The following is an 18,801-nucleotide window of genomic DNA, read 5'->3' as shown; positions in this document are numbered from 1 at the left end:
AAGTGGAAGAAATGGGAGAAAATTTCTCTAATCCAAAGGAAGGGAATTTTGAACTTGGGTGTAAGGGTGCCTCGACCATGCCCTAACTGAGGATAAATTCATCCCTCACTAGGGAGAAATATGATTAATAAATGTGACCCCAACCACAAAGGGTCAATAAGGGTCAAAAGGAGATTTGCTGCATAAAGCTAACACACTTGGTTAAACCAAGCACCATCTCACTTGTAAAGACTACAAACTCACACATCAAACTTGGATTGCTCCCACTTATTTTGAATAGGGTGGTAATGGGTCGTTTCCTATCGTATCGAGGTATTAAACGGGTTAAAGCTCTCCAACACGAATATGACTTGTTTAAGAAACATGTCAGCCATCTCCAATCCATACACGACTCGTTTATTACATAGGTAACACGAGATGAGTCGTGTAACCTATTTATTAAATGATTGGGTTAAATTGTTATTTAGGTTAACCCATTAACCCTTTTAACTCTTTTGACCCGCTTAACCTATTTAGCTTATTTATATATGTACTAAGAAACTTATGATAGTAATGAAAATATATTTTTTTTAAAGATAAATTTAATGTATCAAAAATAATTTTAACCACATAAATTTTAAAAGAGTATGCTAATAAATGGGTTGGCAAATTGACTCTTAATCCACCCATTTATTAATCTTGTCTTAGTAGGTTGACTAGGATTTGACTCGAAATTTTTATTGTGCGGATTTTGAGTCATTCATCGAGTCGAGTTGGAAATTGTCACCCCTAATTTCGAACTAAAAAAATAAAATAGGATCTTCAAAACTCAACCCCGCCACAATAACCACCGCCGCCGCTCAGATAGGGCCCAAAATAAATCACCCATCAAAGATTAAGGAAATGGAGATATTCCACTAATAGCTTGTTCGCCGGTAATGAGAGATGCGTCAATACGATAATCTAGTTGAAATTTGTATGCTATATAATAGCTTTGGGAATTTTTGCCTCTACCACCATTTTCTCCGATTGAATCATTTTCTTGTTCTATGTATGGTCGCAGTGACTGCGATATGGATATGTTTAATGTGGTTTGGGTTTTTGTTCTTCAATGAATGTGCCAACTAAGTGTAGAGTGTTTTTTGTTTTGTTGGTTATTATGCTAATAAGTGCATATTATAAAACTAAATCGATTTATTTTTTGTTACATTGAAATAAATCAAATCTTTGATCTAACTAATCACTCTGCTCTACCTCGCTACTTAGGCCAAGTCTAACTTATTGAGTCTTTCTAATCTAACTTTTTTGTTTGTATATTTTTCCTTTTTTCAACGAAGTTCTTCGTTGACCTAAAAAAAAAACTCAAGTTTGGTTCAAAGAGAAAAATAAGACATAGGACAATCTACCGTTAGTTTTCTTACATTTCTTAATTAAATAAAAAGTTTTATTGCTCAAAAAAAGATAGTTTGATAGTTTGATTATTTAATATTTATGAACAAAGTCAATACTAGTCTCCTCAAAAGCCAATACGACTAGGCAGGACGAAGAGTTGACTAAGTCTGGGTCTTATGAGAAATCTCAATAGTGGCCGACCCATGGATTAATTAGGCATGCCTCTGCATGATCTATAGGACGCTTGGTTGTTTACATCCATGCCCTTCATTTAGTACCATTTTCATTAAATTTTATTTCTCTTTTGATGGGTACTTATGGTAATTTAAAGTTGAGTGGCCTGGGGATATGGTTTGATGTATGGGCTGCATTTCATCATTGGGAATGATTCCGTTTGAGAGCCTAGCACCACGTGGCAGCATTCCATAGATGAGGGTCTCTGTGACTGTGACAGAGCAGTGGCATTTTCGTCATTTTGAGTCGACTGCTGGCTCTTTCCCAAAGTGAGATCGAGCCACAGAGGGCGATTATCCAGGGGCGGTGGCCTTAACATTCCTCCTTGCTTTTGCTATTTTTTCCTTTATTATTGGATTTTCTTGCATCCAAGCATTCGTACTTGTTATGTGCATTGGTGCGTGGCAGAATCTAATTGCACAAACGGGGTTCTTATGATTAATTAGAAAGATGTAGCGTTAGTGGTGCGTGGATGTGTGTCGCTAGTGTTATCGTTGATTTTAATGATACAAAATCAATTATTGCATTAGCGTCACACATCCACGTTGATTTTGTATCAAAATGTGTGTGCTTCATTTTGCTCTACATATATCAACGATTTTGATAGCATTATGCATCCACGCACGACTTATGCTAGTATAATTCTACTCATAAAATATTTCTCATTTTAGATAAATATTTCTCATTTTAGATAAATATTAATGTATTGACTTTTAATTTTATGTATTATGGCAAAGCGTTAAATTTTTTCGATGTGCGCATTCATTTAGTGAACTTTCCAGATAGCGCACGCTATTTGAGCGAAGCATACACAATGTCACTAAGGCGTGACTATTGCGTTTAAGCTTGCACGAAGATTTAAGTTAGATAGGTCATCTCGAATCAGAATCAAATATGAGTAGATTTGAATAAGATCTTCTTACTCACCATGTAAATTTGAAAAAACACATTCCTATCTTTCCACACACCATTATTCCTAAATACCTTTTAATTATTAATTCAAGGTTTAGAAATAACTGCACTCTTTGCTTTTAGTTGTTGGGCTCAACATATGACCGATGAACTAGAAATTTGGTAGGTATAATATTGATGTATTGTACTGTTTCACTACAGAAGAACCTAAAGAAAAAAGAGAGGATATATTTAGTTATATACCCATTCTTAGCATGAGTGATATGGATAAACCCTACACCATTTAATTTCTATAAATAAACCCAAAAAAAAACTCAAAAAATAACAGCTGGCCTTATTGAATTAGCTTTAATTATTAAATTACTTTGATGCCCTATTGAGTGTATTTGATTTTTTTATATGAGGTTTTGAGGTTGGGCTTGCTTTAAGAAATCAATGACAATTTTGTAATTTATAGGAAGTTGGAAGTCTCTTTGTTATGTTGTAAGTGAGCTTTGAGTGTGTTTCTAAAGTCTATTTTATGTATGGTTGTTTTATAATTTGGGTCCCTATATTGAGTATAATAGTGAATCTCCCCAAAAATAAATAAATAAATAAATAAAATAGGGTAGTAATTAACAAAAACAAGAAGACATTTTATGTTGACTTAAGTGTTTGCAAAGGACTCACTAGTGTAGTGGTTTGGAGTATTTACTCCCTTAGGCAAGGTCCTGGGTTCAAGTCTTAGCATCTGTGTTGTGTGTGTGAGTTTAATATGCTATCGTCCCTTTCAATAGGAAAAGTCCTCAAAAAAAAAAAAAAAGTGTTCGTGTAGGGCAAGCAAATAGGCACGTCCCATACCATGCATTTTACCACTGTGATTTCAAATGCCCCATTATATAAACTAACACCCATCTCAATCATCCTATAATTCTCCTTTTGCTAGTCATCTTGTCTAAACCATTGATCTTCAAGCCCAAATCACTCAATCGACAATTATACTGATATCCTAATCTAGTATGCACAAGGGCTTGTTGGAACTTGTTCCCTACAATAGTTAGACTTAACTACGCAAAAGATTGTTCCCATTAATCTCTTTTCATAATTTCTTTATTAACTCAAGAATTCCAACCATCACAAATAACATATGAACATGTCAACATTAATCAAATTATAACGATAATAACACGTAAACACCCAATATTAAGAATAATAATCAAATAATAATATCATGCATAATATAGTGTTCACAAAATTTATTTAAATCAATCTTTGTAAAGGCTCTCCAAGAAACCTCATACCTTGATTCCAAAGCTAGCTAGTTAATAACACACAAACAAAACTTTCTATCTCCTCCAAGAATTTCGTCACCACTCTCTCTCTTCTTTCTCTTTTACTTTCTCTATTTCTTTCGCTTTCTTTCTTCTTCCTCTCCAATCTCCCTCTCTTTCCTTGTACTAGTAAAGTGAACGAAAAACTCAGGTAAAAAATTCTTCTCAAACTTCAACTATTTATAGGTGAAAAAGTCATGATTAAAACCTATTGCTAGATCTTCCACCTCGTCTTTATAGCTGGGATTACTCAGCACTTTAGTCATCCATATAGATTGCTTACAGAGCAATCTAAATTCATCACCAACAACCACCTCCTCCAATAGACTCTCCATGATAGTTTTTGAAAGAAACAGAATAAGAGAGAATGAAGAAGACAAGAGGAAGAACGAAAGAATTGGCTGCATGATTTTGAGAAAGCTGATGTATCTCATCTTACATATAAGACAAAATATTAGGCTCATTGTATTGGGCTAAAAAGAAAATAAATGGGTTTGCTAAAACCCAAAAACTTGAGCTAAAATAAAGAACCAAAATATTTATTTGTTTATTTATTTAACATCTAAATTTCTATTTTTATCTATATATATAAAGCAAAAGGCAGAGAATGGTGAAACATTCAAAATACCAGAAAATACCCTTGGTTAATGCAAATATTAAGAATTGAAATTATTAATTAAATGAGGATAATATGGTAAATTCACAATTTTTCGTATTAAAAAAATTAAAATTAAAAGAAAATTCAGATAATGGATCCTATTTTTATGGAACACAAATATCCATTATCTTTTTTAATTCTAAAATAAATTTAAATTTTTTTAAAAAAAAACCTCTCGCATGCGCAGAAGCGCGTGCAGAGAGGCTAGTATATTATAAAAAAAAAGTGTCTGTACACGACTCTATTATTAATTCTTTTTAACCTCAAAAGGGTTAATTAAGGAGGGTAATGAAAAATAGGCAGGGGGCATAGGACCCTTCAACAGCCATGATTGAGACCCTAAAACAAAAAGTGGTTTTAAGTGGATGGGTTCCAATTTATAGTTTATCACAAATAGAGGCCTATTCTAATTTTATTAAAAACACCTTTTAAGTTCAATACTTAAAAAAAACTTTATCCTGTATTTTTAAATGAAAAAAATTATAACACACTAAGGATCAATTAGAAAATGACAAGTGACTAGTTGAGGGGGTTATTTCTCCAAATAGACTTTATAAGGGTTTTTGTATAAACTGTCATGCTGAAATGATCCTATTTGTGAAAAGTCCTCCAGTTTAATTCGTAGACCTTTGGATTAAGACGAGTTTTGAGCCCAATAAAGCTCTAAGCTCCCTTAACAAAACCTTTTCAGACAATTTATACCTCTAAAAACATACACACCCAAAACTCTAAGCTCTAAGCTCACTTCTGCACTGGTCATGACTACCGACCAAAAAGGGAAGGACCTTTCCTTTGGAGGTAGGAAAATCATGATGGGGATAGCGAACCCCATATTATTCATGTATTAACTGAAAGCCACAAAGTTTGTATAATTTTCCAATTATACCCATATTAAATCAAATTAAAAATCAGAGTGCATTTAATGATATATTGTAATTCTAAATTGTTAATGGGGACAAAATGGTCATGAAAAATGTGCATTAAATGTTGTCTTATTTTCCTAAACTTTCCCATGAGGAGGGAAAACAAAACCCAAGTTGGGAGGAGGGCTTTACTTTCCCCCCTACTTTTTCATGTGCCAGACAACCATTTCTCATGCATAGACTTACCAAACATGGGAAAACAATTGATTTCTCATCCCTAAGTCTCCTTTCCCATGAACCAAACAAGGCCTAAGAAATACCACCATCAAGGGAAAACAAGAAATTTCAGTATTCGTCGAGAAACTAACGAATATTTAAGAATTTTCAGTTGAAGACTATCGAACCGACACACAATTTTCGAGTGGGTGTACCAAAATCATTTATTATGAAGTTTTGTTTCAAGATTCAATGGGTTTTAGCCATTATCTTTGTCAGGATTTGGTGACACTCTGTTGAAGTCTATCAATATATTCAATTGTGGCGGTAACAAACAAATTTGTGAGCTAATTGGTATGAAAACGGTAAAAATTAGTGGAAAATAAAAAATTATCACACCGTGTCTCATTTGGAGGCTCAAAATAGAAGATTTGATGTTTCATTTGTAAAAAAAAAACTTTATTTTCATTAACTTGTGTAATATTTTTTATGCCATTAATGGTTATTGTTCACTTTGCTAAACAACGTAGGGTGAGAGGGATAGTAGGTTTTTGAGAGCTTGAAGAAGATGATGCTTGGGTTGTAGGTTATCTAAAGTGAGATTTGAAGGGTGCATCATAAATAAATTTTAATTTAAAAAATTCACAAGGAGACCTTGATTGGCCAGGACCCGAGTATTGTCCGCCTACAATCTCTACGCCAATAAAGAATACCATAATATCTCTAATTACCGTCATGTACAATTTAGCAGCTTCAATGAAATAAAAATACGTGTCACTTTTTAAATTTTACAGTTTAGCTAGTGCGACTAGTCAGGGTCCCATCATTATCATCACACTCGGATATGATAATGATGAGAGCCATGACCCATGGAACATGGAAGAAGAGGGATGATGGTGGGGGATGAGAAGGACTTGGGGAAACATTGATGGTAAATTTCAGTTTACTACTCAAAATTTTACCCAACATTAATGGACTCACTCATGCGGTGACACTTGAATCAACATATTAATTCATAATTAATTAATTAAAAATGGAAAAAATAAAATAAAATAAAGTCCGTCCCTCGTTTTCTCTCTTCCACTCTATCTCTGATAGTCGCCAAGCCCACCCTACCCTCCACCGCTATCTCTTCTTCCCCAACCCTCGGAACACACACACACACACAATCCAGACAACCACCAACCCACTCTAGGTCTGACCCGAACGACGCAAGTAATTGCTATCATATCGTGAGAAAAAAAAAATCAAGAAATGATCACAATTCTTCACATGGGGAATAACTTGTGTTTTGACTTTGCTTTTGTAATGGTTAAGTCGTTGCTAATATTATTCAATTTCATCCAATGTGACCATAAGTTTTTAATTTTTCTCACCCAAAAAATACAAATATATATCATCATAAAGGAGACTTCCAAAGATGTATGCAGAAAATAAGAAGATATATGATGAAAAACATAGTAAAGTTGTACCATATAAAAGTTGGAAGCCATTTCCATTTGTTCAAATGGTTGTGTGAGAGAGCATGTGTTCATATAACATACTATCATATTACCGTTAATAAATTCGAGTGCAAACACCCAAATAAGAAAAATACTTAACTCCTTACCCTTAGTCAATCCGAATGACAACCCCAAAATAAGGAAAATTCTCACCCAAATAATTCTATTAAGAAACAAAGTCAGGGCAATCTCGTAAATAAAGGCATCGAGCAAGGTAATTTCTATTCAGACTTGCGATGTAATGTAATGGACAATGATGATGAGATGCTATGATGATACATGCGTATATAAATGTTTACATGTACATCCATCGCATAACATAATAGGAGAGGCGAGAGTGGTAGAATAGCATTTGACTTGGTTTCAGAGAGAGAGAGAGAGAAAGAGAGAAGAAGAAAGAAGAAAGAGAAAAAGGTAAAGAATGAAGAAAATTCAATCGAATCGAATACAATTTTGACGTCCGCAAGGACACACTCTCGCTTCTCTCTCTACAATCCCCTTCTCTCTCTACAACTCTCTATTCTCTCTCTAAGCTAACCACCGAGGGACAGGACTTGTGCTCAGAGAGAACACAGAGACTGTGAGCAAACCCTAAAAAAGGGCACAAAAGCTGAAGTGAATTCAATTAGAATTGAAGCCGAAGGAAAATAAAACACAACTCAGTGAATAATCTAATACTGGGTTTTATGTATTAGAATCATTGTGGGTTTTTGGGAAGTCTCTCTCTTTCTCTCTCACTGTTCAAAGCTCTACTGCTGGTGAGTACTGTCTACTTTTTTTTGTTGGTTTTTGGTTTCTTCTTCATTTTGTACTTTTATTCGGTTGAAGTTCTCGATCGTTGATTTTGGGACTTTGGGTCCGATCGAGGTTGTACTTTTTTGGTCTTTATTTTTGCAGCTGTTGCTGGTTTAGCTTTACAAAGTTTGGATATTTAAGATTGGTTTTGAGTTTTGGGTGTGGAATTTGGGTTTTACTTGTGTTGTAGAACCTAATCTTTATTGGCGCTCGTTCAATTTTGTTTAATTTTTGTGGGTTTGTGTTGAATTGGCGAGTTTTGGTGAATTGGTTTATTTCAGGTTATTGATTGGAGGTGGTTTTGGTTGATAAAGTGAGAAATTTTGGGATTTCTTCTCTGTGTTTGGTGGAGAGAGTTTGATTTGTTTTGATTTAGTTCTTTCGTTCAGGGCTGAGGTTATGGTGGATCTGAAAGTTCATGTAATAAACAGAGATTCATGCGGAAGCTGGTCGGGGACTGCTCTCCTCTTGAAGCTAGTGAGATTGTAGAATGTTCAGAATTAGAGCCTGTCCCTTGGTATTGGGTTTCTATGGTATTTGGCTTGTGTTTGGCAAAACTCAACACGATGTGCCCAGGCACAATGCTTACCCTTTTCTATTGGTACACAATAGAGATTCTGAAACCTGTGGCCTTCGAAGTAGGGGTACAATGCTATCTGAATTGAGCTCCATGCCTGGGATTTTGCGTCTTGTTATGTAATTTAGGCTTGTTGAATTCAAGTTGTTTTAGATAGTTGTAGTACTTTCACTTAGTATTTGTAGATTGTGATTTTGAAATTATGGTACCTTCGGGGCCGCCCACTCCAATTGGTGGTGCCCAGTCTGTTTCACCTTCACTCTTGCGTACGAATTCTGGAATGCTGGGAGGTCAAGGTGGTTCACTACCTTCCCAGTCAGGTTTTCCCCCGCTTGTCTCACCACGTAATCAATATGGTAACATGAATATGCTTGGCAATGTAACCAACGTGTCTTCTCTCCTTAATCAGTCTTATGGAAATGGGATTCCAAATTCGGGGCTTTCTGGTCCTGGTAGCAGCCAACGTGGGGGTATGGATACCGGTGCTGAATCAGATCCACTTTCTAATGTTGGCAATGGAATGGGTTTTAGTGCGCCTTCTTCGTCATATGTTGCATCAAACATGGCTAATCCTGGTACATCTGGTCAAGGTCAGGGCCAACAATTTTCAAACCCTTCTGGTAACCAACTATTGACAGATCAACAGCAGCAGCAACTTGAAACACATAATTTCCAGCATGGTCAGCAGCCAATGCAACAGTTCTCTGCCCCTCACAACACACAGCAGCAGCAACATCAATTTCAGGCTATTCGAGGAGGCTTAGCTGGTGTTGGACCAGTCAAGTTGGAGCCCCAATTGACAAATGATCAACATGGACAGCAGCAGCAGCAGCAGCAGTTGCAGTCTTTGAGGAGTCTTGGTCCAGTGAAATTGGAACCCCAACAACTTCAGACCATGAGAAGCTTGCCACCTGTAAAATTGGAACCGCAGAATTCTGATCAGTCATTGTTTTTGCATCAACAGCAGCAACAACAGCAACAACAGCAGCAACAGCAGCAACAACAACAGTTCCTCCACATGTCAAGGCCGTCTTCTCAGGCTGCTGCTGCACAGATTAACATTTTGCATCAACAGAGATTCTTGCAGCTACAACAACAACACCAGCAACAGCAACTCTTGAAAGCAATGCCTCAGCAACGCCCCCAATTACAGCAACAGTTTCCACAGCAGAATCTGCCTATGAGGTCTCCTGCGAAACCGGTATATGAGCCTGGAATGTGTGCTCGGCGTTTGACACATTATATGTATCAGCAACAACATAGGCCTGAAGTAAGATGCCCCCATCCCATAGATTTCGTTAGTCTGTTGGGTGTGACTGTTATGGTTACTGATGATGCCTACTTTTCATATAGGACAATAATATTGAGTTTTGGAGAAAATTTGTTGCTGAGTATTTTGTACCTCATGCCAAGAAGAAGTGGTGTGTTTCTATGTATGGAACTGGTCGGCAAACAACTGGCGTTTTTCCTCAGGTCTGTTGCTAGGATACGGTAGTCTGGTGAACCCCATCTATATTGGCATCTTAACTAGTAAAATGAGGTTAATTGCAAAACAATCTTTATGTATGCATACATGTGTTTTAGCAACTGCATCTCGTTTTCAACTCACTTTTATTTCAGGACAGTATTTTCAGTGTGATAGTAGCTATTTAATTATCCTATAGACATTTTGGTTTGTTGTAACACAAATCGTTGCTGAGCTATTTAACACTCATGAGCTTTCTCTACCAAATTTTGCAGGATGTGTGGCATTGTGAGATATGCAATCGCAAGCCTGGACGTGGCTTTGGTATGTTATGCAATTTATCTCTTTGTGCCTCTTGTTGTGGTCTGCTGTTAACCAGTGCTTGTTTGAATGACATCTGGTTCTAAATATCTCTATCATGCTATCAGTTCAACGCCATATCTTAGAGTCTTTGGCTAGATATCAGTGTTAGTTTTAATGCTATATCTAGGTGTTTTGTTCATGGGCTGTTCTCTTTAGAACTAGTATCTGAGTTATTCTTGCCATATTTTCAGAAGCGACTGTTGAGGTGCTTCCCAGGCTTTTTAAAATCAAGTATGAAAGTGGTACTTTGGAGGAGCTTCTTTATGTTGATATGCCACGCGAATATCATAATTCATCTGGTCAGATTGTACTGGACTATGCTAAAGCAATACAAGAAAGTGTTTTTGAGCAACTTCGTGTTGTTCGGGATGGTCAACTTCGGATTGTATTCTCTCCAGATCTAAAGGTAGGACATAAAAATTGTTTTCATATTACCTTTTATGTTCTGCCTTCCCTGGGAGTTGATCAACTTTCTCTTCGTTCGTTCTTTTGGCAGATATGCTCTTGGGAATTTTGTGCAAGGCGCCATGAAGAGCTTATCCCGCGAAGATTACTGATACCTCAGGTTACTACCAAATGTCTACTTGTGATGGGCAGTTTTCTCCATATGTATTACCCTTAAGCTGTGTTTTCAAAACTAGGGATTTTCTGTTCTCTTCATGTGACAAATAGAAAACGTCCAAATTCATATATTTGAAGCTTTTTTTGTTTGTTAGGATATGTAAATTGTTTGGATGAAATAAGACTTAGTGTAACTGAGAAGATAGATGCTTCTGCTGACTTTGGAGATGAAAAATTTGTTGATCCTAGCAAATAGACCCATCAGTTCAAATTCAAATCTGAGCCTAATTTGATTAAAAAGTAAGTGTAGATATTTAGTTATGTTATATCAATAACCAGTGATTTTAGTAAAGGATTTATAAATTTGTGAGATTAAGGTCGGAGTAGGGTCCTACATTATGTTTATGTGCTTTGGATATGAATCTGGATACCAAACTAGCAGAGTCACTCCATCTGGTGTATATGAGACTAATTTGAGTACATTTACCATTCATATGGTATCGTGCATTTATAATATTTACTTGCTCTATGCAGGTTAGTCAGCTTGGTGCTGCAGCTCAGAAATACCAGGCTGCTACTCAAAATGCATCATCCAATTTATCTCTTCCAGAGATACAAAATAATTGCAATATGTAGGTTCTTTATCTTTCTGTCTCGTTCTTGTGCATATTTGAGCTTCCGTTTTTTTTTTGCCTGGAAATATTTGAGCTTTCGAATAGTGCTTTTTGATAGAAATTTGGCTGTCTATTTTTATGCCTTGTTTGTAATGAGGGAATTTGGATAGTCCTTATGCCATCTATAACTCTGGATCTCTTGTTTTTATCAGTTCATGTGCTATACCCCTTAGGCCTACAAAAAGTATAGTCTCACATTTCTAGTAAAGACATCAGCTGTCATTAATTATTTTGTGAACAGGAAATTACATAATCAAGTTATTATTTGGCTGTATAGTTATGTAACTTTTTCTTTTCTTCTTAACTTTGCTTAGGGCCTATTGGGAATGTCGCATATTGCTCCATCTTATTTTTTTGTTAATGGCTCAAACTTGTCTGTTCTTAATTACTTATTTCAGGGCTTCTCCAAAAAAGAAAAAAAGAAAAAAAAAGAGTCTGAGACTAAAGAATATTTGATTTTGCAAATTACATGGTGGTTTCATTGTAAAGATCTTAATGACATAGTGAATCTAAGTGTTGAAAAATCCTGCCTCCGTTTCAACCTTTGTTCTATGTAGTGGGGGCTTAGTTTTTTCAGTTAAACTACTGTATGTCTACCAAATATATGGGTGAAATGATTTTAAAAGCCTATTTATTTGTAGTATTTGATGTATATGCAAAATTGGTGATTGATTGGTTTGCAGTTTTTTCTGTTTGATTAATTCCTCCTGTGCAATTTTGGTTTAGGTTTGTATCATCAGCTCGGCAGTTAGCGAAAACCTTGGAAGTGCCATTAGTAAATGATTTAGGTTATACAAAGAGATATGTAAGGTGTCTTCAGGTAATTTCTTATTTCCTTGCCTAGTCACCGTGCATTGTGATGGTCCTTGTGTACTAGGAGCCTTATGGTGATTGGATATATGTTTTCATCATTACAAAGTTTGTGTAACATCTTTTGCTTTGAGATACACTATTGTATTTTGCATATTGTGCTGGAGCATTTGTTCTTGGTCCAGTGTTTATCTTCTCTGCACGGGGATCATTTTTCTGATATAGATTATATGTACATATGTGAACTCGTCAAAAAAATTATTTTGCTCCTATGTTACATGTATCCCCCTTCTATAACACCTGAAATAAAGTTCTCCATTATTTGCATGGACGCTTGGATGGAAATATTTTTGACTTAATCCCATCATTTTTTTTTCCTTTACCCTTTTGTTTTTCCTTTTCTACATATGTAATGTTGGGGCTTGTGTGTTTGTATACATGGTTCACTGTCTCAAAATTTGCAATAGCAAAGTGAGAGATTATTTTTATATGTCCTACTGTACCAAATTGATTACATGTTTCTACATGTCTGACAATTATTCAAAAATATTTCTGAATGATTTCGTTCCAATCACCCTACTAATGGAAATGTTCTTTGGTGAGTTGTCTGATGGGTTGGCTTGGAAGTGTAAGATGAGTATGAATTGTGTTTTGTTCTGTTTTTTACAGTCATCTTTGGCTGGTTAATGAGGCATTAGTTCTATCCACTGTTTGTTATAAATTAAATTATCAACACACAGTATGTCAAATGTTTAAGTTTATTGTGTAACATTGGGTTTAACATCTGATTGTTGAAGTTTGATCGTTGAAGTTGGAGTCCTTATGCCAGAAATGCCTTTTTTTTTTGTTAAAAGAAACTTATGACCAATATATTCTCTTCTTATTCCTTATGAAGTGTAATATATGATATTTCAAACAAATTGTGGTCCCATGTTAGTGAACCATGTAACTGAGTTTGCTTGCAGCCTGATTGACCATTGTCATTGTTAATATTTCTTTTTGGGGTGCAATGCAGATTTCAGAAGTGGTTAATAGTATGAAAGACTTGATTGATTACAGCCGAGAGACAGGGACTGGACCTATGGGTAAGCCTGATTTTTCTATGTTAACTAAATAATTAATGATAATTCAAACATATGTTCCCCTTTCTTTTATTCAATTGTTACTTTACAGAGACAATCTTTATACTACATAAAAAATTAAAAATATTTAGTTTCCACATAATAAGACGTAATGAGTTAAAAATTTAGAACTAAAAAATATGTTAATTTCGTAGGAATAACAAATGAAGCCTGTAATTTTCTGTGGATTAGATTCGGTATGTAGCTTTGCAGTAAAGCTTCTGCTTTCATATTTGCATTTTATTACTATTGTTGAGGAGATCAGAGGAAATTGTAAGAACAGCACTTAGTGGAAGAAGAGTATGTGAACTAATGACCTGGTGCCTAGAAGTGATAAATTGGGAGAAACCTGCTTATGTATGCTTGTGTGGTGGGTTTTCAGATTGCAAGTTAGGTTTCAAGTCTTGGGTTTGTAGAAAGAGGGGTTTAGGATATGTAAATTGATTTGGAGGTGAAAATATCGTTGAATCTTGATGGTGAATTATGTGGAAATCTGAGAAGGATGCTTGCTGGAAATTAAACTAAAGAGCTAATTTTAAGAGCTGCCTTAATCCTAGACTACTCGTAACTTGAACTTCAAAACCATAAAAGATCTTTTCAACTTCAATTGACATTGCCGGTAGGCCCCACAAGGTAAAACCTCAATTTTCCTGACCCAAAACTAATAAGCAACATAGCAGCTTGATCCTTTCTATCTTGTTTGTACTAGAAATATCTAATTCCTGAGATGTAGAATCAGCTTCAGCCATGATGCTTAAAACAAAATACAAATTCTAAGAATAGCAGAAGGCTCTGAAAGGATAAGGGGAAATTAAATTATGGAGGCAAGAGATATATCACAGTTTATTGTTGAAGTTATGCTAGAAAAAAAAGTTGGATATTTTAAGAGGTAAGGGGAGGGGACATAAGAGTGTCCCGGTGATTAACAATAGTTAGAGAACAAAAACAAGAAGAACGATATTTATCTTCATGGGAGTGAATGAGGCTGCTGCTGGATTACCAAGCTTCCATAACATGAAATTTTGCCTGTCTCGTAGTTAGAAAATCAAGCCCCTGTGCTATTTTTCACGGTTACTTGTGAAGACATGCACAATTCCCTGAATGCCATATGGTTGCATGATATCATGGCAATTTAAAGCATTATATTATGGGCACCTATTTCTATGCCCTTAAAATTGTACAAGTTATTCTTGAGGCTGAATGCTTGCAATTAATTCATTGTATGTTAGTAGCTCCACTATAATATAGGATTGTTTGATTGCCACATGGTAGTTCATTGCTAATGTTTTCTTTCAGAGAGCTTGGCCAAGTTTCCTCGAAGGACGAGTGCTTCATCTGGGTTTCACGGTCAAACACAACAGTCCGAGGAGCAAATGCAGCAGCAGCAACAGCAACAACAGCAACAACAACCGATGGGCCAGAATCCAAACTCCGATCCAAGCTCTGTCCAGGCCACGACTATGCAACTTGCTGCCAGTAATGGTATGGCTAGTGTAAATAATGTTCTGAACGCAGCATCCACCTCTACCTCTGCAAGCACCATTGTTGGGCTCCTCCATCAAAATTCCATGAATTCCAGACAGCAAAGCTCAATGAATAATGCAAACAGTCCCTATGGAGGAAATTCTGTTCAGATTCCATCCCCTGGTTCTTCTAGTACAATCCCACAGACGCAACCAAACCCCTCTCCATTCCAGTCACCAACACCCTCGTCAAACAATCCCTCTCAAACATCTCATTGTGCCTTGACAGCTGCCAATCACATGAGTGCAACAAATTCACCAGCAAATATATCCATGCAACAGCCAACCATTTCCGGTGAGGCTGATCCAAGCGATTCCCAGAGCTCTGTCCAGAAAATAATACACGAAATGATGATGTCCAACCAGCTGAATGGCGCGGGCAGTATGGTTGGCGTGGGTTCTCTGGGAAACGATGTGAAAAATGTTAATGGGATTTTGTCAACAAGCAACAACACAGGAATGAATGGCGGCAACTGTCTGTCAGGGAATGGCATGACTAACAGTAGTAACTCGGGTATTGGGGGTGCTGGATTTGGGAGTATGGGTGGACTTGGTCAGCCTTCCATGGGTAATGGAATAAGAAGTGCAATGGGAAATAATTCTGTTATGAATGGAAGGGTGGGAATGGCATCAATGGCTCGAGAACAAAGTATGCATCATCAACAACAGGATATGGGGAACCAGCTACTTAGTGGGCTTGGAGCGGTTAACGGCTTTAACAATCTTCAATTTGATTGGAAACATTCCCCTTGAAAGCCTTTGTGATCATGTTGATGCTCGTTTCACCGGTTCTTGATTTAGCTGCTTGTGCAGCACGAGAAATGGCAGAGTTGCCTCTGGCCCTGTGGAAGATGGCAGTGCATGGATGAAATGAAATAGTTGACAGGGCTGTCGCTCCCACTTTGTACTAATCTGTTATTTATATATAAAAAGGAAATTTGGTGGCTGGTTGTGTGGCTGATGGGGCTCATTTTCTTGTGGTTTTAAATGTACTTCAATTTTTTTTCCTTTAATTTTTAAAAATCTCGTCATAATGGTATACTACATATCTTTTTTCCTAGTAGTAACTTTTTTCCTTTGGGTAGAGGGGTTGAAGAGTGCAAATGAGATCTCCTTGGTTGGATCTGTTCTTCCAATCATAGAATTGTATTTCCCACCTATTCCTTGGGCGTGTATTTGTTATTTTCAATTCCAATAGGCGTTTCCAGTATACATGATAGAAACCACTAGTTATGAGAGTGAAATTTAGTCTTTTTCTCTGACTACATGGAAGTTAGTTGGTTGACCTTACTGGTGGTTGTGTATGTAATTTTAAGTTGACAAGGCACCAAAACCTATTGAGTGTTGGTGTAATCGTCCTTTTTCATCAAATGTCTAACTGTGCACCTAATTCTTCAAATACTTGCCGTCTTCTTCTACTCAATTCTAAGCAGAATATGGAGTTGTAAGAGCATTTAAAATCATGCTCCCAATTTTTTTAGTTGAAATTTAATAAAAACGTTAAAAAGCTATTTAAGGAGCTTTTATAAAATTTCAACTCAAACCATTGAAAAAAATGTAGACCAAAAATGGTTAGCATAAACTAGATGTTTAAAATATTATTAAAATAAAGTATAATTAATTATAGGGAGTTACTAGGAGTCGTTTCTTTCTCCTTAGGTTTAGGATTGAGTTTTTTTATTTAAACCCCACACTTTTCTTTGTTCACCCTAATACTTAAATCATTAAGCTCTTAAGTTTTATTATTGTGTAAAAAGACAAAAAAAAGTCATCCAACTTAATACTTAACCCTAGTACATTTATACACACACCTCATACACCCCCACCACTCTTCATATTAAGTTTTAGAAAAGCACAAACCCCTTTACACCCTATTGTCATATTACTCTTTTTTTTTCAATCTAAGAAACCTACTACACTCTCATCTTTTCTTCACAAACCTAAATACGGTAAATCATAATCAAGCAAACAAATCATAAATAATAATAATAATCATCGTAATCAAAAAAACAAAACTGGGGGAAACAAAACTAGACCTCGACTGTGAAGCAAAGAAATAATGCATGCTTAAGCCTTTGATTGATATATATTCTGGAAATTGTCACATGGGTTTGCTTTGTTGAACATGAAAATAAAACAAATTTAAAAAATTAATAATAAAATAATGCTACTACACATTTGACGAAAGTGTTTTTATATATTTTAAGTAATGTGAGGTTGAGATGAACTTAGAGTAGCAAGGAGCAAGATAGCGGAGTGTGGGGTGTGAGGTTGATGATTTTTTTTTTTTTTTTTCCTTTTCTGTAGGTGTGTATTTAGGGATAGTTTGGGAAGATAGTGGGGTTTTTTGAGAATTGTGAAAATTTGAATTAGAAGTTGGGGTGAACAAAGAGAAGTGAGGGTTTAAATAGAAAAACTCTTTAGAATTTCCTAGAGGCCTCCATGTATTTCGACAGTTGGCCCCAATTTTCAATGTGTAGAAATATATAGTTGTTTTAGGGGGTACATGAAAAGTTGAGTAAAATAAAAGGTTAAAGGTTACAGGAAGGAAACAACAATAAGAAATTATATGAATTCAAAACGAGGAGTTAATTGAAGATTAACAATGAATAGCTTCATGAGCACAAGCATGGTGGCTCACACTAAAAGTCTGTATACATCATTTCCCTCTTTAAAGATCTACATATTTTTCTATGGTGGCAGACAAGGTGGACTTGGGCACTGCTCCAATAACGCTCTCCTTCTTCTCTCCATTCTTGAAGAAAAGCACAGTTGGTATGCTCCTTATGCCATATTGAGTGGCAATGTTAGGGCTGTCATCAGTATTGAGCTTGAAACATGCTATCTTCCCAGCATACTCTTTCGCCAGTTCGTCGATCACTGGGGCAATCATCCTGCATGGTCCACACCACGGTGCCCAAAATTCTACCAGAACTGGGTCCTCACTTGCAATCACCAGGTTATTCCAACTTGAATCATTCACCACTTGAACTGCAGAGTTTGCACGAGTCAATGAACTCACTAACTTGCATACACTCTACTGTACATATATATGTATGAAAATAACTGGTCATGTGACCAACACGACATGGGTATTATATACGAAAGAACAAATTTTGCGTAGCAAAAAATTGCCATCAATTAAAAAAAAGCAAAAGAAGATATTGCATAATAAACTCAATTGTCAATTCTGTAAGTGGTTAATAACTGTAGCTGCTTTCAACACCTTCTTGAGTTGTTCATTGCACTAATATCTGTTGTCATTTCTTCTTCTAGTTGTCATACATCTACATATAGAAGTTACAAGATTCCTAACGAAATCAAGGGAGAGTGACATTCAACATAAATAATTAAGAATTAATCAGAAACAAACAACAATAATAGCAGAGACTGTGCAGCTAACCTTCATTCACAGCTTCACGAGCCTTGCAAATAAAGCGGGATCTGTGGGATTTATTGGAAGGAGCAAAAGATGAAGATGAAGAGAATTTCAAAACAGATTTCTTCAATCCATTGCAGGTTGGCACAATAAGCCTTTCCCTGGAAGAAAATGGCTGATAGCATTGTGCAGCACCAACTCTTGTAGTGCACACTGTGCTTAGTTGCAAACAGTTTTCCAAAGCCATTACTCTCTCTCTCTCTCTCTTGTTTTCTGGCTAAGTATATTTTTTTACAGTGAATTGGGTGTAGAACAGAAGATGTGGCTTTTGTTTTCTGATGGGCAAGTTTCTGCAACAATTTGTACAAATTTCTTCTTTGAATTTCCTATTTTGTCTAGGCTGTATATATTTTTGAATATTTTTCTGAGTGTGGATATTATGCCAAGATTGTAAGGTGCTAAGTGTG

General features: G+C 36.1%; 2 protein-coding genes across 4 annotated transcripts; one reads left to right on the top strand and one right to left on the bottom strand.

Annotated features, from left to right (window-relative positions):
• LOC18767394 (transcriptional corepressor SEUSS) lies at positions 7,381–16,207 on the top strand. 3 transcript variants are annotated; one of them, XM_020570258.1, is made up of 10 exons: positions 7,381–7,824; positions 8,143–9,708; positions 9,792–9,911; positions 10,179–10,227; positions 10,458–10,672; positions 10,763–10,831; positions 11,362–11,459; positions 12,228–12,321; positions 13,327–13,396; positions 14,729–16,207. In XM_020570258.1, the coding sequence occupies exons 2-10, from the start codon at positions 8,641–8,643 to the stop codon at positions 15,706–15,708; spliced, it is 2,763 nt and encodes a 920-aa protein (XP_020425847.1). In that variant the 5' UTR covers positions 7,381–7,824; positions 8,143–8,640; the 3' UTR covers positions 15,709–16,207. The 3 variants fall into 3 exon arrangements, with proteins under 3 accessions (XP_020425847.1, XP_020425849.1, XP_020425848.1); XM_020570260.1 differs by having other exon boundaries at positions 7,394–7,824; positions 8,251–9,708; XM_020570259.1 differs by having other exon boundaries at positions 7,394–7,824; positions 8,238–9,708.
• Positions 17,459–18,728, bottom strand: LOC18767686 (thioredoxin). The gene is made up of 2 exons (XM_007201332.2): positions 18,359–18,728; positions 17,459–17,946 (listed from the first exon to the last, which is right to left on the bottom strand). Exons 1-2 carry the CDS (start codon positions 18,579–18,581, stop codon positions 17,627–17,629), a joined length of 543 nt encoding a protein of 180 aa, XP_007201394.1. The 5' UTR covers positions 18,582–18,728; the 3' UTR covers positions 17,459–17,626.

The sequence above is a fragment of the Prunus persica genome, chromosome G8, assembly GCF_000346465.2.
Source record: "Prunus persica cultivar Lovell chromosome G8, Prunus_persica_NCBIv2, whole genome shotgun sequence".
NCBI lineage: Eukaryota > Viridiplantae > Streptophyta > Magnoliopsida > Rosales > Rosaceae > Prunus > Prunus persica.
Note: the sequence above shows the minus strand (reverse complement) of the source record. Positions and strands in the feature narration are given on the sequence as shown.

Bases quoted from the DNA above. Each gene is read 5' to 3' on its own strand.
- LOC18767394 (XM_020570258.1), top strand. From the start codon at position 8,641: ATGGTACCTTCGGGGCCGCCCACTCCAATTGGTGGTGCCCAGTCTGTT. The intron at 9,912-10,178 runs GTCTGTTGCTAG...CAAATTTTGCAG, and splicing joins CAACTGGCGTTTTTCCTCAG to GATGTGTGGCATTGTGAGAT. The intron at 10,673-10,762 runs GTAGGACATAAA...TTCTTTTGGCAG, and splicing joins TATTCTCTCCAGATCTAAAG to ATATGCTCTTGGGAATTTTG.
- LOC18767686 (XM_007201332.2), bottom strand. From the start codon at position 18,581: ATGGCTTTGGAAAACTGTTTGCAACTAAGCACAGTGTGCACTACAAGA. The intron at 17,947-18,358 runs GTTAGCTGCACA...CAAACTCTGCAG, and splicing joins TCGTGAAGCTGTGAATGAAG to TTCAAGTGGTGAATGATTCA.